At 44.4% G+C, this 21,826-nt stretch overlaps 1 protein-coding gene across 5 annotated transcripts in view; it reads left to right on the top strand.

Moving 5' to 3' along the window:
• GJC2 (gap junction protein gamma 2) overlaps positions 1-20,519 on the top strand; it is a 139,277-nt gene extending 118,758 nt beyond the window's left edge. For 4 of the 5 annotated variants that reach the window (XM_075588073.1, XM_075588072.1, XM_075588074.1 and 1 more), the window contains one exon: positions 15,164-20,519. In XM_075588073.1, coding sequence (XP_075444188.1) covers positions 15,184-16,416 — 1,233 coding nt within the window. In that variant the 5' untranslated portion in view covers positions 15,164-15,183 and the 3' untranslated portion in view covers positions 16,417-20,519. Of the gene's footprint in view, positions 1-1,519; positions 2,005-15,163 lie in introns of those variants that run through there. The other variant, XM_075588071.1, reaches the window with a different exon arrangement.
• The last annotated feature ends 1,307 nt before the right edge of the window (positions 20,520-21,826 follow it).

The raw sequence follows: 21,826 nt of genomic DNA, 5'->3' as shown, positions 1-21,826 counted from the left end.
TGCAGCAGAAGAGGACACAAGATGCATTTAGTGAACTCCGAGCCGAATCTTTGCCGATCGATCACAGGAGAACGGATCGATCAGCAACTTAGCTAATCACTTGTCAGTGCGCAGATTGTATTGATGCACATATTGAATGGGAGAAAAAGTTAAAAACCGGCAGCTTCAACTGCAGCTTTAAGGGCTGTGAATAGAAGGAAGAGAGGACTTACATAATGGACAGATTAGAACGAGATGTATCAAATTCTGTGACTTCAATGATCGTGTCAACTTGGCTATTTCTGAAAGTCTCTGTAATCTCCCTACTGTATTAAATTATTTCAAGACTTTGGCTGTTTCCTACTTTAAACAGGTTTGCACATTAAGAGTGACACGGTACTTATTTGCGTGTCATTACCCAGAATCCCTTGCTGCAGTGGAAGCATTGTTTGCTAAGCGATAATGGGGAAAGACAGGGTTGCAGACCTGTCTGAGACATGCCAATGCACGACAAGTGGTATTCTTAATTACTGTACCCTGTAACTTGTAACGTCGTCAACATTATTTTGTGCCCAGGACATTCTTGAAAACGAGAGGTGTATTTCGTTCCAGGTAACATATTTTAGAAATAAAATCAATAACCTAACCATACGCACGAAATGGAAACTCTTGGGCCTCGTCCAGGCTGACGCTGATCGGGCGCGCTCTGGCCGCGATGAAACACATTGCTGCAATGTGTGTGGCCAGCGTGTATCGAGGCCCTGCGCATGCTCGGCGCTTAGCTGCTTGCCGAAGCAAGCAAAATTGAATATGCCGCTCGCTGGCACGTCACGTGAGCGGTTCGCCCAGTGAGGGCGAACCAGCTCCGTGAAGTCATGGGCGCGCTCCCCGACGGCCCCCCGCGCGCGTACCTAGCTGGCCACAAATCACCGTGCACGAGCGCCAGCGCAATCGCTGCCTGCCTGCCTGCCTGCCTGCCTGGCCTTACACCCCAGCGTAAAATACAGCCATGCGTCAACCGTCCCGTTGCACTTTTCATTACAGTGATACATCATCCCCGATGTGATTTCTCAGTGACGTGTTGCACGCTCTTCTGGACATCAATGAGCTTCAAATCTAAGTCCCATAAGAATGAGAAAAAAGGTTTACGGATTTACATTTTTGTTTTGTTTTTTTTATATATTTTTTTTCTGATGCGTCCACGTGTTGGTTTTTTTTTGTGATCAACGTACAACGCCCACGGAGTCCCCACTGACACGCTTGCCGCGGTATGTTTCTTATCAGCAGCCTCTCTGGCTTCTGCCGCAGACAGGACTCTGCTAAGTTGTTTACTCTCGGGAGAGGCTGAGGGGAAAGAAAAGGGGGGGGAAAGGAAGGGGGGGAAACAAAAGGGGGGGGAAACGGGGGGGGAGAACGGGGGGAAAGAAAGGGGGGGGGAGAAGGGGGGGAAAGAAAGGAGGGGGGAAGAAGGGGGGGGGGAAGAAGGGGGGGGAAGAAAGGGGGAGGGGGAAAGAAAGGGGGGGGAGAAAGGGGAGGGGGGAAACCCCCATCAAATTCCAGATATTACTCTCAGGCAACGGGATTCCTTGTCACTGCGGTGCGTTCTGTAAAAGATTTCCCCCTCAAACTTCAGGCAGGGGGGATCTCGGTATCTGTGGGATTCAAAGGGGAATGACAGAAGGACGATTATTAATCACACACAAAAGGAGATTTACTCTGTAGCAACAGGAGGCAGGAAAATGTAAACTTGCCCAGGCAGGATGTGTTCAGATGGTGCCTGTATAGCTCACGCTGACAGGATGTTTAAATACTTACTGAGATCGTCTTTCTCCTGATCGCTACTACACCAACTTTTTTCCGGCACCGTTTTATAGATTTTTTTTTTTCTTTCTATTTTTTTTTACGTTTAAAAAAGGCAGATTTTTCTTTGGTTAAACTCACGGTTGTTGGTTGTTTTTTTTTTTACCATGTTCCTGTGGATTGTACAGTACGTTGTTAGCCTGCTGAAGTGAAAAAGAATTGCTTGTGAGTATATTTTTTTATTCCTGTTCTGTGGGAGTTTGAAGCAGAAGTGTACGTTCCCTGAGAATCCTTCCCTGCTAGGGGGGTTTGCTATGTGATGTGCTGCAGGTCCCTTTGGCTGTAAGGGGTGTCATGGTTTGGGGGGAATAGTTGCGCGATCCGTTACAACGCGAATCCGCTTATAACGCGATGCATGCTTGGCTCCCAATTTTCGTATTTATGAATACTTTACAACACGATTGTTGGTAAATACTTTATTTTACAGTGCATACAATTGTACGTTATTTCTAACACGATCCGCTTATAGCGCGATGTGATTTTTTGGACCCCAAGCACAGCGTTATACGGGGGTTGAGCTGTATATGGTATTTATTGACAGATGTGTTTTTCTAAGCCTTTAAAGTTTGTATGTAGAAATCTTGCATTATATTGTGTAACTAGAATTAAACTTAATATTCCTACTTCCAGCTAGAGACTCTTTCCCTTGAGGGCAAAATGAAGATATTTGCTTTTACATTCCGAGGGATCACGAATATATTTCCTTTGACTCTTCTGCTCTCGCACGGGTTCCTTCTGAGCGTGTTTACTAAGAAGGTCCTGAACATTTCCCGTTAGGTTATGAAATCCTACAAAAGAGATCACGTTTTCACCAGCAGAGGTTCTTCCTTCTGGTGCAAAATCGCTGCATTGTTGTCTTTTTTTTTTCGTTGCGAGGAAATGTTTGGTTTGGGAACAGGCGATCACGCATTTCTCACGTCTGCCTGACAAGCACATGGCTAGCCGGGCACATGGTCCATTGTTAAGATCGTGTGGCTGGTGTGATCAGATGACACTACAGAGTAGCCAACATTCCCCTAAACACTCATTCTTTTCCTCTGCGTGTCTTGTCTCTGTACGATTCCCAACACATCACTGAGAGTGTAGGACAACTCATAATCTTCAATGTGTAAGACCACGTGGAGTCTGCCCGTGGTTGTCCCTTCCATCTAGTTATAATCTGTGAGACAGAGTGAACAAGAGAATGAGTCAGCTCCAACATCCTACTTTACGATCCGCTCTGTATCTCAATCCTCCATATGAGTAGCCCTGAGTTACACTGTTAGCTTCTTGGGTGAGGGACTTCCATCTACTTACTTCCCTGCATCTGTCCTGGGCTTGTATAGTATATTTGCCTTTTGTATGGCTTATGTTCTGACCTTGTAAAGTTCTGTGTGACGGTTTGAATTGTACAAACGCAGAATAGTCGTATAAATGTAAGGACGTACAGGGACCGTGACAGCGAGGTACAGATGGGAGGAAGAAGGGAGATGAGGAAGGTGAGGGTGATGCAATTACAGATGGGGGAACCAGTCCAAATCCGTTTTCCTGAAATTTCCCGGATGGTTTAGACCAAAATCCATCTGCGGATTCAACCAATGAGGGCAAACCGCTCGCGTGACGTCACGGGCCACGCCTCCGCCACGCCCCCTGTCGCCCTCCCGAGGTGCCCTGCACCTCAGTGCAACAATCGTTATAGCGACGGCAAAGTGTGACGTCGTGCGGCCGCGCCGCCGTCCCTTGTAGCCAGTACTATAAGCGCCTAAGGCTATGCTTATTGTGCCGGCGACGGTCGCTGGAAAATCAAATAGAGATGACGTCCAGCGATTGCGACCAATCCATCGGCAATACATTTGTTTTGCCGCGACGTCGCGTCGCTGTCGCCAGCACTATAAGCGCAGCCTAACTCTTCCTATTGACGCTCCCCACCTCGCAAACTGACACACACGGAAAAATAAACTTTGAGCAAAGACCTTGAGACATTGACACAAGATAACAATTTGCATCAAATTTTGCCTTGTTACCACCCGCCCCGAGGAGTTACATTACATTGAGGTCACCGGATTGCATTTCCAACATTTCTTTCTAAATACAGCTGCACCGTTAACACAAAAACCACGTTTAGCTTGCATATAATAATCACTTATGCTAACCCTACCTGAGGCCCACAAGCCGGCTCCCACTCTTATCTGCAAACTCCATTACATTCCACATAAACTACACAATAAGCTTCATTATATCCCTGCTAAACAAAGAGCTCCCTTCTGTCCCATTGGATTCTACAACTTGACATCCTAAACCCTTTTCAGTGTATTACCCTCCACAGTTAGACCAGGCTTCCAATCGGAAGAAATGTGTGCAGATAAGGACTGCTTGACGCATATTTTTTAGGTGTAAGGATTTCATCATTCCTTTACTGTATTCTCCTCCGCCACCCCTACTCAGCTGCTGTTTCGTGGGTCTACCACCTTTTCAATGACGGATTATACCACGACCTCGAATTTCATCGGATACTCTCACCCGTTAAGCTGCAGAGCATGAGCTCATGTTCTAGCATTCCTCTTTATCTGAGTAATATACCCAACCTCTGCCTTGGTAATGCGCTTGACATATTAGAAATGAGCTAATATAACCCCCCCGTCTCTGTTCTGAAAGTCATTACTCAGAAGTTAACTTGGATGATGTAAGCCATGCCCCGCCAGCCCAGTTCCTTCACATCAAACTTCACCAGGTTTCCCCCATCTTGATCTCCCAAAGAGAAATCTGTGCTGCTTGCCTTTGTGTATTTCCATGAGTTCAGATCAGGGGATGGGGTGGGGGGGTAATCCCAGATCTACTGATGTACTGTAGCGCCGACGGTTATTCTAACACAAACCAGTGGCAATCGCCAAAAAGACCCAGGTACATGCTGGGTACATGCTGGGTACATGCTGGGTCTAGTCTAAGGCAAGTTTAAGGCATTTCTGCATTGACTAATGGCCCATCAGATTAACTGAATGGGACTGCCAGGGACCCCTGCTTTGTTAATCCGATGGGTCATTAGTCAATGCAGAAATGCCTTAAACTTGCCTTAAACTAGCCAGGTTACACCCAGCATGTACCCAGCATGTAACCGGGCTAGTTTAAGGCAAGCTTTAGAATACTCGTTGTCTCGTCTGTATGGCAGTAGTTGCCATGATCCCACTGGTCATGCATCCAGGAGACCCTCTGTGTGTGAGATAATATCCTTTTAATTAATAGGATTATTATGATTCAAGTATAATGCAGCAACATATTCCGTGGGTGCAGTACAATGGCATGGGAAGGCAATAGAACTAAACAAATGACAACATTAACACACACTGGTACTGTAGGTAAGGGGGTTGCCTGCTCCAAGGAGCTTACTAAGGAAGAGGGAATGGAAACAGTAGGTGCAGGGTTTTGTAAAAGCTCCTTGCTTTGAAGCAAGCAGATGGGATGCTCTGTGCTTTGTAACAGCTGATACATATAGATATACATTGCAACCCAGAAACCAGCAGCAAATAAGGCTAACACCCTTTGCTGCCAACGTTGGCCATCTCCAAAGTCTTGCTGCCGTACTGATTGTACTTATTCAGTTAGCTGTGATAGTGCCGATCTGACTCCAATTGAGCTTTCCGGCTCGTCCCTACAGCAGCTTACTGAATAAATCCTGTTAAGTTGCACTAAGATTCCACGTGAGAAAGTCCTGCCTGTGAGATACCCGATCACTAATGATGACATCAGGCTCCCCCTAGCATTGGGTCGGTCACATGGCATTGGCTCTGGTGGTTTGCTTGCTGGCATGGCTTGGCTTTCCCGAATGAATGTCTCCTGGCTACGTGACTACATTGCTTGATCCATTTTCAGCCCAATGGGCAACAATTTGTTACTGCCCCTCCGGCTATGAATGGGTTAAAACAGCAATCCCAACCAAAAATGATATATATTTAGGGTGGGTTTTTTTTTTACCTTATTTGCTGTTAGATCTAAAAAGAGAAAACAAACGGGTGTGCCAAGTTTTCTATAAAAGAGAAATAAAGCTCAGTCACACACTGGGGCTGACGGTTACCTCACCACAATGTCATTTTTTGATGTAACGGTGAAAAGCCCATTATGGCCGAGTGGAGTTCCAAGTATATTTCTCAAGAGCTTTACATGGAGGTTTATGACTAGTAGTACTATATCTTTATAAATGAGCCTCTTGTGAGGAAACGTGGAAGAATATAGTCATAGTAGTGAGTGACATCTAAGTGTGAGTCACAAAACCATATTAGGAACTTCCTGCCTTTCAGACACTTGGCATCACAATGAGGGGTTACCACAGCTGGGTTTAGGTTTTTTTCCCAACAAAATGTAGCCTCCGGATATAAGTGTGTGTGCATATGTGTGTGTGTACTGTATTTGTGTATGTATATGTATATGTATGGATATGTATATGTATATATATATAAAGCAACTGTAAATATTACTGTATGTTCATTTGCATGTCTTAGACAGGTCTGCAACCCTGTCTTTCCCCATTGTCACCCAGCATACAGCGCTTCCACTGCAGCAAGGGATTCTGGGAAATGACATGCAAATGAGCACTCAGTGCCACCTTTTGTCTCAAGCTCGTATTACACAAGCCAATCCTCAAGCCAATGCATGCTGTTTATATATATATATATATACATATACATGTAGAGGTATCAGTACCGTGTTAGCCGAGCTTCAATGTATATGTATATGTATATATATACATGTAGAGGTATCAGTACCGTGTTAGCCGAGCTTCAATAATCAAAAAATAAATAGATGATACCGTTCTGTGGCTAACGAAATGCTTTTATTTGTGCGAGCTTTCGAGATACACTGATCTCTTCTTCCGGCGATGTTACAATAAATGAAGCAAGCAAAGGGTATACTTAACAACAGTGTCTATTGGAATGTTATCTGTGCTTGTCCTTCCCCCGGTGTGGATGTGTTTTATGGCTAGAGGTGTCAAAAGGTTCCTGAAAGCAAGTGATGTAAGAGTGTGTGTGTGTATCAGTGTGAATAAAAATGAATGGAGAGCCCACAGTATATACAGTGCTTTACAAAAGGTGTGTGTGGAGTGGGAGTGGATATAAATGGTGTGAGTGGGTGTGGAAATGTGAGAGATTGTAGCACAACTAAAAGTGTGTGTGGATACTTTGTGGTCCCTATTGGTGTATAGGGATGGAAAAACAAGGAGTATTAGTATGTGTAAGAGACAGCTGTGTGTGCATAGATATAGCACAGTATGTACAGACATTGCCTTTAGCGCTCATGGGAAGAGAGTTCACTTGTGTCAGTAATGACTCATAAAATTTCGATCTCTTTTTAGGCCACTGCTAAGTGTCCCGAACAGTTGCATAAATTTGTATACATGCAACCGTCTCTCTTTCGGTGTTTTAAGATTACCTTTGAGTATGGCAACCCTCAGATCGTTCATCTTATGGCCAGAGTCAGAGAAATGTTCGCCAACAGGACTGTCTCTTGTTCCGCGTGTGATATATATATATAGCAAATAAAAAGATCACTTGTGAGCACATTCACATGTCTTAGGCAGGTCTGCAACCCTGTCGTTCACCATTATCCCCAGCATACAGTGCTTCCACTGCAGCAAGGGATTCTGGGAAATGACATGCAAAAGAGCACACTATGTGTCACCTTTTGTCTGAAAAACCATTGTTACATGGAGCCCATATAAGCTAATGCTCGCTGTTAACACAGCTTTAAAGCACAGCATGGGAATCAGATGCAAAGCCATAGAAACCATTCACAGACATGTTTCAACCTTAATGGGTCTCATCAGTGTGAAGTTGGTTGTACTGCTGGCTTTGCATTTTCAAGACTGTAGTCTATAGCATATATAATTGCATTTATATAGTGCCAACAATATATTGCAGCGTTTTATCAATTACAATACAGGGAAAATAAAGTACAAACAGTGGGGCAAATAAATGATGACATACTGTAAGACAAATATGAAGAGCTTACAATCTAAGTGCTATATTGGGAGACTTACACCGTAGGAATAAAAGGGCATTATTAAAAGTGCTACCGTGGAGGTCAAGGGCACCTGGAGTTAGGCTGGGGCCATGGTGACTTCGCCCGTGCTGTGGAGTGCGCGGCCATGACGTCACCCGCATGAAGCGGGTGCGTTTTGTAGCCAGTGGAGACGCGCCGTGCCGCGCCGTGGGGGGCGGGCCTAGGGGCGTCACGGCAGCTCACGTGACCGGCCTGTCGCGCCAAGAAATCAGTTTCAACTGATTTCTTGCGCACGCGCCCGCACGTCACATGGACACGATCACTGCCTTAAGGCAATCTGATCGCTCAGCGTGCGGACGCCTCCGCACGGTCTGCGGTTTCCATGGCCCCAGCCTTAGTAATTTCACGACGCTTCTTTTAAGAGGTGAGTTTTCCGTGGCCTTTGAAAGCAGGAAGTGGAGGCCCTTAATGAATATTGAGTGAGAGTTCCATAGGTAGGGAGAGATTACAGAAACAGGTTTAAGGAATGAGAAGGCTGTAGGGGTAACGGCGGGCCCAACATTAGTGAGGAACGCCGGGACAGATATCCCGGGCCCAGCTGAACCTGGAAGTTGTACCCAACAGGAAGAAGGTCGCGACTTCCGGGATTGGCCAAGCTGCAGTGCCCCTTCAAAGCCGGGAGAAATGCAGGGAGCAGGCGGGCCCTCCCTCTCCGCCCTCTCCCGTCATCAGGCTTCCCATTCCCCCCTCCGCACTAAACTAGTTGTCGGGCACGGGTGTGTGATCAAAATTTAGATATTTGGTGGTGCAGAGGAGTATAAATACTGTAGTTTATACAGTGGATAGATTTACCAGAGATGTCATCCTACGAGGACGACAATCGGTGAGATTTGGGGGTTCTGGACCAAAAATGAGCATTTTAGTGGGGAATGATGACTTTTTATCACAAGACTCCATTGAAGGATTGTATACGAGACTCTTATCGAAGAATCAGACTACAGTACAAATCAGTGAGACTCAAAGAAAACCGTGTGACACATGTGGGAAGTGTGAGGACACTACAGAGTACAAAGTCCCACTACTATTTTATGTACAAAAGTACAATCATGATTTATTTTTTACGGGGGGAAAAAGATACATTTTACAAAGTAGATCAGTGGTACCACCTCTCTCCGCGGGGTATACTTGTGCTTAATTGGCACAAATATGTTTGGCCGAGTATACAACTGCAGAATCCGTGGCATGTTTTTTGAGAATACGCATTATATTTGGTGACATTAAAAGACTGTTGTGAGTTATCCATTAAACTGCAATAGTGTGTCAGGAAACTCTCATTGACTTGAATGGGAGCTTCAGTGGGATACTGTCCTGATCGGCATTAGCTTAGTTTATATAGTAACCCCCGTAGAGTCAGATCTTTAACTCAAGATGGTATTGTCATCAAATTACGTATGAAAGACTTTCTTCCCTTGTCCTTTAATGACAATGTATCAAGATAGATTTCCCTTCTGTACATCAACTTGTGTTTTAGTGAGCATTAATGGGCGAGGAGATAACCCACTGCCCGTAACGTGTAGACCACAATGCTTTGCAGGTCACTCTGGCTCTGACCTGGTTTATTTTTCATAAGAACAGTTAAATCCAAATGGCCCATCCATCATTCTTTATATTCTCTGTGGGTCGCCCAGAAGATTTCATTAGCAAGTACAAGGGAAACTGTTTTGTGTAAAAAGGAACTGGAGGTCAAAAATACAACATCTGATAGTGTTTTTACAGAGACTCACATAATGAGACCAGAACGTGAATTCCAAGCACGGAGACTCACATAAAGGAATATAACTGCAGCCTGGGGAGTGAGCCGCCGGCAAGATGTGCTGGCTCAGCTTGGGAACACTACTGTAGCACTTAGGCTGAAGTGAAGCTGTGTTAAAGCAGCAGTCCAAGCTGCCTTTACTTTCCCCCTTTAATATGTGCATCAATACAATACACACAATGATAAGTAATTAGCTACGTTGCCGATCAATCGTCGAAGATTCGGCTGGGGGGTTCACTAAATGGCTGTCAGTGCAGCAGAAGCGGATCAAAGATGCAAAGTTCTGTGGGGAAGATCATGTGACCAGGCAGTCACTAGATACAATTGGTGCACTGCTAGAGAGAGGGCAGGGCTCAAAAAGGGCTGCGCCAGAGCCTGTTTCAGAAGAGGAAGAGGGTGTGACTTTGTAAATGGTTGCTATAGAAACAAAAATTGATTGTTACATTATAATGCATTAAAAATGTCATTCAGGGTTGTTGTTGTTTTTTAAATGCTACAAATATTTTCTCATCGTACAGAACTAATTTAGTAAAAAACACACATGTAGGATGTTTCTTGGTCTGCAGCTTTAAGCGTGATGATGTTTTGGTTTAATCCTCCAATGTGTTTTCTCCAAGTCGGATAGTATTTACGTGCAGGGCGAAAGTACACGTGGCCTGTGTATCAAGATGCCAGGCAATAGCTGCAAGAGGACATTGGCTGCTTTACACGATGTGCCTTTTACGGACTTCTCCAGGGACTTTGCATTGAGTTTTTCCAGCTAGAATGGGTATCTGATGCATTAAGTGGTGATATGGAGCAAAAGAAGGATTTATGGGAAGAGACACTTGGGAGGGAATTTATTAAAGACTTCAGGCCTAGAGCCGGTGCAAAAAAAAATGGTCAAAAAAATCCCACTGGAATGTAGTACTTTGTGCACATAACTGTACCAGATTTATCAATCAGGGCCGCCGACAGGGGGGGGGACAGTTGCGATTGCCAATGATCCCCCTGCCAATGACCTGCAGTTTATGGCCTGTGCCTCCACCTCACTGGCCACTGGCCCTTTATGCCTGGGCCCTCCTGTTCACCAGACATTGTTCCTTCAGCAAGACCCCCCCCTTTCGTGGGCTTCAAGCAGGCCCATCAAAGGGCCACAGGTAAGCTCACCCGCCTCTGTCCACTATGCTTCCTGACCCCAGGTCCATTGCCCCCTTATATCCCCCCAGGCTGATTATCCCCTTATACCTCCCCCCCCCCGGCCCATTATCCCCTTATTCCCCCAGGCTCATTATTCCCAGCTAGGATCATGAACTCCTTATACCCTCCCATGTACATTACCCCCTTATACCCATCCCCCCATATCCATTATCCCCTTATACCTCCCCCCAGTCCCATTATCCCTTACACCCCCCTTCCTTCCCCCCCCCCCCCCCCATTACCTCCAGGACCTCCTAATACCTCCCCAACAGGAGTTGTTCCTTGGGTGAGTGCTCTCACTTGAAGCCAAGTGAAACTGGTAGTTTTAAAGCATAGCAGCCCTAGAAAATCCTATATACAGTATTTTAAAAAAAAAAATTTTATCAGATGAACTTTGTATGAAGATATGTGGGAACCTGCGTGACATGGCTGTACCAGTCACAGCAGCGTTACATGTGGGGGTTTTTGGCACATGTTGGAAGCAGGGGGTCTGAACCGTGTTAATTTCTGCTCCGGAGGACTCTTGCTTACCTCGCAAGGGGGTGCTGGTATCACTCACCAGATGAAATGCCCTGCATCGCTCGGGCCAATAGGAAGCCGCAAGGGATGACATCACGTTTTTCTATTGGCCCGCAGGCCACGGGACATTCTTTAATATGTTTCCCCCCCCCGCCCCCCTTAATATGTTTCCCCCCCCCCGCTCCCTTTAATATGTGCATCAATACAATCCACACAATGATAAGTAATTAGCTAAGCTGCAGATCGATCCGTTCTCCTGTGATCGATCGGCGAAGATTCGGCTCGAGGGTTCACTAAATGGCTGTAGAGGAGTGTTCCTCAGTCAGTGTGACTTTATAAATGCTGCTATAGAAACAAAAAAAGACTTGTTACATTATAATACATTAAAAATGTCATTCAGAGTTGTTGTTTTTTTTTTTTTTAATGCTACAAGTATTTTCTCATAGTACAGAACTGATTTATTAAAAATAAAAAATAAACACGTGTAGGATATTGCTGGGTCTGCAGCTTTAAATGAGTCATGTAAATACATGGGTATTTGCAAGATAGATCATTGAATGTGGATGCATGTCTGTATATCTTTATTTGTATAGCGCCATCTATGTACAAAGGGCTTTACAGCAGGAATACACGTGGCAAAATGAGAAGAGACGCAGCATAACGGGAATAAGCCCATCAGACATAAAAAGAAACATTAGGAAAAAGAGTTCCAGGCTTACAATTTAATATATTTTTTTCAATCATTTTTTCCCCTCCCTACCTTAAGCCTATTTATCTGTCCCTAAATAGCTTCCCTTCATAACCATTAATAAATATTGTTAACAAAAATTGAAATATTCTTCTTCTTATACTCAAAATAGGAATTAAAAAAAAAAAATAATAATAAAATTGCCGTAATAATTTCAGCTCTGGATTTAGGTTGTCAGCAGAGGAAACTAAAAGAATGCAGGGGCTGTGTGGGGAATAAACACTTTATTCCACCAGGCACTCTCCCGATCCGCAGTGCGCTCTCTTTGCACCCGGCGGCAGGGGAAATAAAGCACGCAACCTGGATTTAATGTTTGATTTTGTTACTAGAAGCACAGTATTTTATTTTTTAACGATACATTCCTCACGGTCAAACTCATTTGATGATACACCAAAGAGTAGAAAAGCAAAGGTAAGTCATTGTAGTCTCTCTAGGGTAAACACGGGGAGGAAATCCTTCCACATCAAACGCTTCGCAGCGTTTTACGCCAGCTATGAGATTGTTTAAAAAGGGTGTATGATTTCCCAATCCTATAACAATACTTTTTTTTTTACAGACAAAAATGCATTGCCAGGAGCCTTCTGCCATGAGGAAAAGCCCTGTGCGGTGTGAATACAAATGAAAATAGCGGAGTTAGGGAAGGTTAAATAAACAGGTCGGAATACAATTGTCTGCAGATTAATGCAATCATCACAGCTTTGATGGGCCCTTATCGTGCTAAGTCCTACTGCCAAGTGCATTCCAATGGAATACAGCACAATAGTGATGTGGGTTAAAGATGTGCTTATTGAATCATTGGTTTTTATGGGATCCTGTTGAATGCCATAAGAATTTTCCCCCGTGACACATCTGTTACAATTCTTTTACGCCGGGTGTGCCCCAATTATGCAGCCCCAGAGACTTTATTAAGGAGACCACTGTGTGCTGAATGTGATCTACCTGATGTCCACACTCAAAATGCTCCCGTCTACTCCTGATTGGTTCTCTGATCGCAAGCAAGGGGCTTCGGCCCAGGTCTACAAAAGGGTGCCAAGCTTCAGCGCACCGTAACTCCCATTCAAACGAATGCTAACGCTTGGCACCCCTTTTGTGGCGCTGGGCCTAAGAGAGAGGAAACGATTGCACGTTAAAAAAAAAAGTTATTTCCAAAGAGACAGAAAATTCACAATGCATAAATTCAGTGGCGTAGCTAGAAATCAGCGGGCCCCCCGGGCAAACATGTTTTCAGGGCCCCATTAAAGTGGGCCCCCCCAAGAGCGCGGGCCCCCGGGCTTTGCCAGGGCTGCCCGGGCTATAGCTACGCCTAGGGTTGCCAGGTGTCCGGTATTGAACTGTACTGTCCTGTATTTGGATACTCTGTCCAGTAAAAAAGTAGTGGTACTGTAATACTGGACATGTATGTGTCCGGTATTACCTCCCTGGACACAGTGACCTGACGCACCTTTCACCATTGAGTCCAGTATTTTTGGAGAAGCCACCTGGCAACCCCAGCCTACGCCCCTGCATAAATTGCAGGCTCTGCTGGCAGGGAAACAGGAACGGATATTTGCCTTTGTTTAAAGAAGACAATGGCATTTTATATAGTTTACAAAATGCTTTTTTTTCTCTCCCATTAACCCGTGTTCTGCCAGAGCGAGGCCCCTGTAACGCAGGGGTTTAGATCAAAGTCAAACCTCTTTGCATGGTCCTGCAAAACAGGAGCAGCAAGACCCCTACATGTGTCCTCTTCTTTAAGGGACTCTGTTCAGAGCCATATTGATTTGTTGTGGCCATTTCTTTGATATATATGAAGCTTGGGGGGCTGGGGGGTACACTAGTTTTGCCGCCTGGGGCCTTTAGTGAGTAGACTGCACTGTAACATCTTACAAAAGAGAGGAGATAACATAAGTCAAACTACTGTCCAACCAAGTTTTAGCTTAACATATTACTTATTTTGTCTTTTTTAACCAGACAACAATCAACAAGATTTAACAAGCCACTGTCTTTGGGCAATTGTGTTCCTAAGAGATGCCTTCAAAAGAGCATTGCGTGTTCCAACACACACCCGGTTGGTAGCAGAGACATGAAGATGTGCTACTTTGCCGGACACCTTATATTCACTTCTAAGGACTGTGAATGCAAACCCTCCTGTAACATTTTTGTAGTAATGACCCAGTCTGTGTTGGAACATGCATGCTCTCTTCATGCCTTCAGCACTCGAAGGACAGGACAGACTCAGGGATTAGAAGAGTCAGCACTGCCTCGTTGCATATTGGATTGGGGTCCAGAATGTAACATGCTCATCGAATGTAAAACCCTATTGTAATGAATAGTTTTGCTCCAGCTATATAATTTGGGAACTAACTCAGAAAAACTTGTGGAAGCAATGGCGTTGCTGTTTGCTTGTGCAATTTATAACAAGTGTGCAAATAGATGTAAGCCACGACCCCAAGATAACACACCATATCCTATTATAACACACGATATCACAGAGCTTCCTTAGGATTCAGTTGCAATGTAGGTGCAGGATATTGTATTGTATTGTATGTCTTTATTTATATAGCGCCATTAATGTACATAGCGCTTCACAGTAGTAATACACGTGGTAATCAAATAAATAACAGGTAATATAAATAACAGATCATGGGAATAAGTGCTTCAGACATAAAAGTAACATTATGGAAGAGGAGCCCCTGCTCCGAGGAGCTTACAGTCTAATTGGTAGGTAGGGAGAACATACAGAGACAGTAGGAGGGCATTCTGGTAAGTGCGTCTGCAAAGGGGCCAAGCATTATGTATCATGTGTCCAGTATTATCCACAGTGCTATTCATATGCTTCTTTAAGCAAGTATGTCTTAAGGTGGGTCTTAAAGGTGTATAGAGTGAAAATCAGAAAATATCTCACTATATTCCACCATAGGAAACAATGAAGCCTGTTGTACATTCGTAGTTCAATTAATGTATCCCAATGGTGGAATGAAAGGTGTATAGCAAAATGAGATAGATAGGATACAGTTAGCATCTTGAACGTAACAGTGAGTTGACCTGTATGTAACTGGATTTAGTTTTAAGGAAATTGTAATTAATGTGATTGTATTTTATTTATTTTCTTACAGGTTATAAATGAATAGCCCTTATGACCAACATGAGCTGGAGCTTTTTAACCCGTCTTCTAGAAGAAATTCACAATCACTCCACTTTTGTGGGGAAGGTGTGGCTAACCATTCTAATCATCTTCCGAATCGTCTTAACAGCAGTTGGGGGAGAGTCAATTTACTCAGATGAACAGAGCAAGTTCACGTGCAACACAAAGCAGCCTGGCTGTGATAATGTCTGCTATGATTCCTTCGCTCCTCTTTCACACGTGCGATTTTGGGTCTTCCAGATCATCATGATATCAGCCCCCTCCGTGATGTATCTTGGTTACGCCATACACAAGATTGCCAGGTCTTCAGAAGAAGACCGGAGGCACAAGTCATTCAAGAAGAAGAAGTCATTCTCCAAATGGCGGTCTGGCCAAAATGTAGAGGACCCAGAAGAAGAAGAAGAGGAGCCCATGATCTACGATGGTCCGGTGGAACCTGAGAAAGTGGAAACCAAGGAAAAGGAACAGAAAAAGCATGATGGACGGAGACGTATCAAACAAGAAGGACTAATGAAACTTTATGTCTTTCAGTTGGTAGCTAGAGCTGTTTTTGAGATTGGCTTCTTGGCGGGTCAATATTTTTTATATGGCTTTGAAGTTCTACCTTCTTTCCAGTGCAGCACAGACCCTTGTCCTCACACTGTTGACTGTTTTGTTTCCAGGCCAACAGAGAAGACCATTTTTCTTCTAGTTATGTATGTAGTGAGCTGCTTGTGCTTGTTGCTCAACATCTGCGAGATGTTTCACCTTGGTTTTGGGACCCTAAGGGATGCTATGCGCAGCAGAAGAGAAAATATGAACAGGGAGCCACCCTACAACTATTCTTACCCAAAGAATATGACCTGCCCTCCAGAATACAACCTGGTGGTGAAATCAGATAAGTCCACTAAAAGGCCAACAAACTTGATGGCCCATGAGCAGAACTTGGCCAATGTTGCTCAAGAACAGCAGTGCACAAGCCCCGATGACAATGTACCACCAGATCTGTCCACTTTACATAAACACTTGACAGTGGCCCAGGAACAATTAGACATAGCATTCCAGAGCTACAATTCTCATGTTAATGCTCAACCTTCTAGAACCAGCAGCCCAGCTTCTGGGGGGACAGTGGTGGAACAGAACAGGGTTAATACTGCTCATGAGAAGCAAGGAGCTAAGCCTAAAACCAGCTCAGAAAAAGGCAGCACCAGCAGTAAAGATGGAAAAACCTCTGTATGGATATAACATGACGTTTAACAGCAGATTCCTCTGGAGGACCAAGTATGGTTAACATGCTAGTATTGTTTCGTAACCACTGCAGAACGGAAGCAAAATGTACAAAAAGTTACTAAGTAACATGTTTTTTTAGGGATTCGCTTTAACAATTTTCATTTTTCTAACAAAATACAAGGATTTATCTTTTTCTTTTCTTTTTTTTTACTTTCACTGCACTATTCTTATCCGTGGGTCTAAAGTGGAAGAGAGAAAAATAGACGTGTCTGTAATTCCCATCTGGATTTATGTGTGTTGCAGGGCTAAACATAACACACTATAGATAAGTATTACCCCCCTTCAAAACTGGAGGGTCCATGAGATTAAATGCCCACCTGCAATTAAAGGATTTATCTGGTCTTCCTAAGTAGGGATGGGTGCAAAAATCAATATGAAAAAGTATCATAACTGCAGTAAGAAGGCACTGCAGGAGTAAGGTTATTGTGAGCAGGGCTTGCAGAGCCGCGTATTCCAAGTCCCCCTGTACATTAACAAAGAAAGAAGTTAGCTGAGGTTTTTACGGCATTTCGTGAGCGTGTGCTATACACAATAACATCATCCACTGATAGTCCATCATATTGTCAGAGAAAGATGGTCGTCCTTGTTGTAATTTACAGAACATGTTTTGCCTTTAAGCTTTTGTTTGAGGTTTGCTTAACCCTTACACCCCAAAAGGGTTAAAAGAATTGACGAATAAGTAAAGAGCTTTAGAATAACCAGTGCCAAAAAAGTACTTTGGGTGGGCCAATGTAATGCCCAAAATGAGTTAATATGGCACAAGTTATGCACTGTACATTTCCTAATACAGTCTCAAAAAGAGACAACAACCCCTTCCTCAGAGGTACCCTGCAAAGCTATCCCCTCTGGTGCAGAAGGAGTTAAATGGCCCGGTGTTAGAACAGTGGCCATAAAGTTGTTTTTTTTTAAATCCTCCTTTATTTTTTTTTATTACAGTTTTGCAGGGACACATTATGCATTTCGGGACCGATTGTCCCAGAACTTGGTGTGATGTGGTAAGATAACGGGGACCACAGTTCAGCAAATCAGGATTCTGAGGTTTTTAATGCATTGCAACACCACAAACATGTCGGCCTCCCAGGACTGGAGCCGGTCCGATATTATAGCGGGACGCAAATGGCATTTTAATGGGGGGGTGCGCTCATTTATACCAGCTGTGAGATTCCAATTAAGGCAACTAAATGCGGGAGAGGCCGACTCCCCAATCAGGGGGGCTCTCGGATAATTAGCGAGCATTGACATGCCGGCCTGGCTGACTTTTTTTTTAAACATTACCCTTATTTCTTTTTACCCTTTATTTTCATTTGTCTTTTTACATTTTTTTTTATACATTCCTTTCTTGTTTTGTTTTTTTAACTTAATATGCAAATGTTACATTTTTTTTGGATAATTGTTTTTATAAGACAAGGAGACTTTTTCCATGTGTTTCTCTTTCTTGTTACTAAATGTCAGTGTCAATCACAACATTCTGGTTAATAATGTGTTTGAAAGAGCAATCCACCCTTATTAACCTTTGTTTTTTTCCCCCACGGGATTAGAATGGGAAAGGTCCTTACCGGTGAAGTTACTGGTATTCCTACCTGGTTTATAAAAGGGGTTTTAAATGGCCGTCCAATGGAAAGCCACAACTGATGATGATGTAGCTTCCTATTGGCTGCAAATTTGTTAGCCATTTTGTTTCTCCACAGGGAGATTTAAACTTGTTAACTTCACCAGTATGTATCTCGGGAATCCGGGGGTCCCCAGAGCTGGAAATAGTGGTGTTTTGCTCATGGGGATACGTGGTTTCCACCCCATAAAAAAAATAGGTGCTAAAAAAAAAAAAAAGGCAACTTGGAGGAACGGCTCCTTAAAAGGGATTTAAACATTAATAACCAGAGTTGGCTCCGGGCTCCTGATCATCCATGCAGATTATTAGGCATCAAATTGTAAGATTTTCATATTGCTCTGAACGGCGCTGCATACATTGTCAGAAATACACCAGATCAAAAAATATATGTTAGTATTATTATTACATTGAAATACTTTAAGGTTAGGTTCAAAAGCCTAACTTTGAAAAATCAAGAATGGCAAATAAACACAACACAGAATTTAAGAAATGATACATTAATGCCACAACCATTTCAACCGCAATCTGGGCTGTTATTGGAAGGAATTACCAGAGGACAAGGCAGAGTCACAGGCATACCAGGGTCATACACAGTTTATCAGGCAGGGTACTTGAAGGGTTACAGCAAGGCAAAGTCCAGTACAGTTCCGAGGTCACACACAATCGAGCAGAAAGGTGGTACTTGAGGGGTTAAGCAAACACAAGTCCAGAAGAAGTCCGAGGTCAAAACACCAGGGGAAACAGGCAGCGTACGGAGCTTGAACAGGTAACAGGAGTACAAATGAACAAAGTTGCAATGCCAGGAGCATGGGACTTCCTGACCTTTAAATAGGGCTTAAACAGGAAGTGGAAGGATCCTGCATTGCAATGTCTCTGGGAGTTGTAGTTTTCTTCCAGTCTTAAGCCTGGTGGACCCCTGCAATACTGCATCATCAGAACAGAACTACATTCCTTCCAGGTGCTGATGAGCAGGTCTAACACAATTCCACAAGTTATTTATTTAAAAGTGCATTACACATACATCCCTCTATACAGCACTTAATAAACGTTAGGACACTCGCACTGTTGCGCAATAGAAAATGCGCACCAATTCTCCTGTCATTTTCTGTAGCACATAATTAAAGCGCTATGTACAATAAATTACAGGTGTAAATAAAGAATTCTTGTGTATCTGTCATTGGGAAAAGTGCTTAAAAAATGGCATCAGTTCCTCTGTACCAAAAATAATAATTGTGCATACTATATATGACTCCTATGATGTGTTACAAATGATGATTCGGCTAAGATTTTGGTCTTGGATATAAACGTTTGTGTGTTCGATGCCAATGGCAGCTGATTGCACAATTACTCTAACTGTACTGTAAGAAAAAAAAATCAACCAAAGAAATAGCCAAACAGAGCAAGAAAAAGGGATGTAACTGAATCAAGGTTAAGTAATAGTTCATTGTACTCATCCCAGAATGCACTATTTCTGCTGTCTAGTTTTCAAGCATCAGCTTGGGTGATCTGGAGCCTGGATGTAAGTCTCCCTTTGTGCAGACGCTGGACACTGCTACAAAGGTTTAGCAAGGCCGAAGTGTTGGTGTTAGAATGGGAAGCCTGTTTTTGGGCTTGGCGGGCATGTAGCTCCATGCATTTCTATTTCTTCTACTAATACAGTTCAGTAAAACTTGAATGAAGCATTCCTTCTTATCATTCCCGTGGGGTTGAATGACTCGTCTACATGGGCAAAAACAAAACCCGAAGACACTGCAATAACCAATGCAGTTGCAACAGTATGGCTCCATGGTACGAAGCAGTGCGACGTCATAAGACACCTCGATGGCCCATTCATGTGAAGTTGCACTGCTTAGTAAATATGGCCCTACATTGCTCTGCAATATGTTGCTGGGCTCCCCTCTGGCAACATGTGCTGCTGATCCTCCTGGCACAGCAATGGTCAACCCGGTTAATACCCAAGAGCCCGAAGGGAGCACCTTAACCATTTACCAGCTAAATTGGTCTCCTGACCCCTTTTCCTGTCCGTCATTATGGAACCACTTAAGGCCAATGACTTCAATTGTATCCTTCACTGCCGGAGAGACCGAAGGGAAACACGGAACCCATTAACTGCTAGATAAGAGGGACACCCAAAAGGGCCATGAAACACTGGTTCATTCAACATCATTTGGGGGGGGGGTTTATCGTCAGGTTACATGTCTGACGTGTTGAAGACCCCTTCTCGTACCCGGAGGAGACCCCGTATCAGAGTAAGACGTTAGCCAGGGATTTCTCAACATTCTGTAAGAATGGGCACAAACCGTATGTTTAATCGCCAGATGGACGGGGCGTTCGTGTTCAATCCCGGGAATTTGTGTGTTGATACCGAGCTTCTCCTGTAAATATTTAACAAGTTGTCGGGGAACAAACATGTTGCATTTTTTTAAAGAGATTAAAGAAAGTAAATCTTTGTCTATTTGTTTCATTTCTTCGCACTCGCCAGTGACTTTATTACACACTGCATCTTACACCCGTGGTTCAATGAGTCCCTGCTTTTAGCGCAGGTGGCTCAATCAGTCCCTGCTTCAGCACAGATGAGCCTCTGATTGAGCCACCGGTGCTGAAGCAGTGATATCCTGAAAACCTGAGCTATTAGAGGCCCTTGAGGATGGAAGTTGGGCACCCCTGCCCTATACACACAGCGATTGCACCCATAGGGCGTTAGGGTTAGTGACTGAAGTGGCGTGAAAAACCTAATGATACTGTTCCTGATCTCAAGATACAGCCTGGTCTTAGCGCCAGATCCATATACTCAGCCTTACCTTCAAATGCTAATAACGTAACGTTGGGTCATGTTTTCTCCCAGAAATAGGGTGACCAGCTGTCCCAGTTTAGCTGGGACAGTCCCGTTTTTTTAATGGCTGTCCCGGTTTTTTAATGGCTGTCCCGGTTTTTTAATGGCTGCCCCGGCTGCCCCACATTGTTTAAAATGTCCCGTTTTTTTGTGGCTGTTCCGGTTTGGGCCATCAGAGCAGAGGGGGCAGCAGAGAGCAAAGAATGCAGGCAGAGAGGAGAGCAGGAGGAGAGCGGAGGCCGGTCTGACTGCAGCTGCATAGGGTGGGGGCGGGGCGGGGTGTGTGTGTGTCTACAGACAGGACTATTGGCCCTGTGCAGAAATCCCTGCACACAGGAGCGTGTGTGTTGGTTAGCCTTTGTGTGTGCAGGTCAGTGGCTGTGACTCTGTGCTGGTCTGTCTGTCTGTGTGAGTGAGTGTCTGTCTGTGTGAGTGAGTGCCTGTCTGTGCAGGTCAGTGGCTGTGACTCTGTGCTGGTCTGTCTGTCTGTGTGAGTGAGTGTCTGTCTGTGCAGGTCAGTGGCTGTGAGTCTGTGCTGGTCTGTCTGTCTGTGTGAGTGAGTGTCTGTCTGTGCAGGTCAGTGGCTGTGAGTCTGTGCTGGTCTGTCTGTCTGTGTGAGTGAGTGTCTGTCTGTGCAGGTCAGTGGCTGGGAGTCTGTGCTGGTCTGTCTGTCTGTCTGTCTGTGTGAGTGAGTGTCTGTCTGTGCAGGTCAGTGGCTGGGAGTCTGTGCTGGTCTGTCTGTCTGTCTGTGTGAGTGTCTGTCTGTGCAGGTCAGTGGCTGGGAGTCTGTGCAGGTCTGTCTGTGTGAGTGAGTGTCTGTCTGTGCAGGTCAGTGGCTGGGAGTCTGTGCAGGTCAGTGGCTGTGAGTCTGTGCAGGTCAGAGATAATAAGGGGTGGAGAGAATGGGGATGGTGAGGGAGAAT

Source organism: Ascaphus truei, chromosome 2 (assembly GCF_040206685.1).
Source record: "Ascaphus truei isolate aAscTru1 chromosome 2, aAscTru1.hap1, whole genome shotgun sequence".
Classification (NCBI taxonomy): domain Eukaryota; kingdom Metazoa; phylum Chordata; class Amphibia; order Anura; family Ascaphidae; genus Ascaphus; species Ascaphus truei.
The sequence above is the reverse complement of the archived record's forward strand: the minus strand, read 5'-3'. Positions and strand labels throughout refer to the sequence as shown.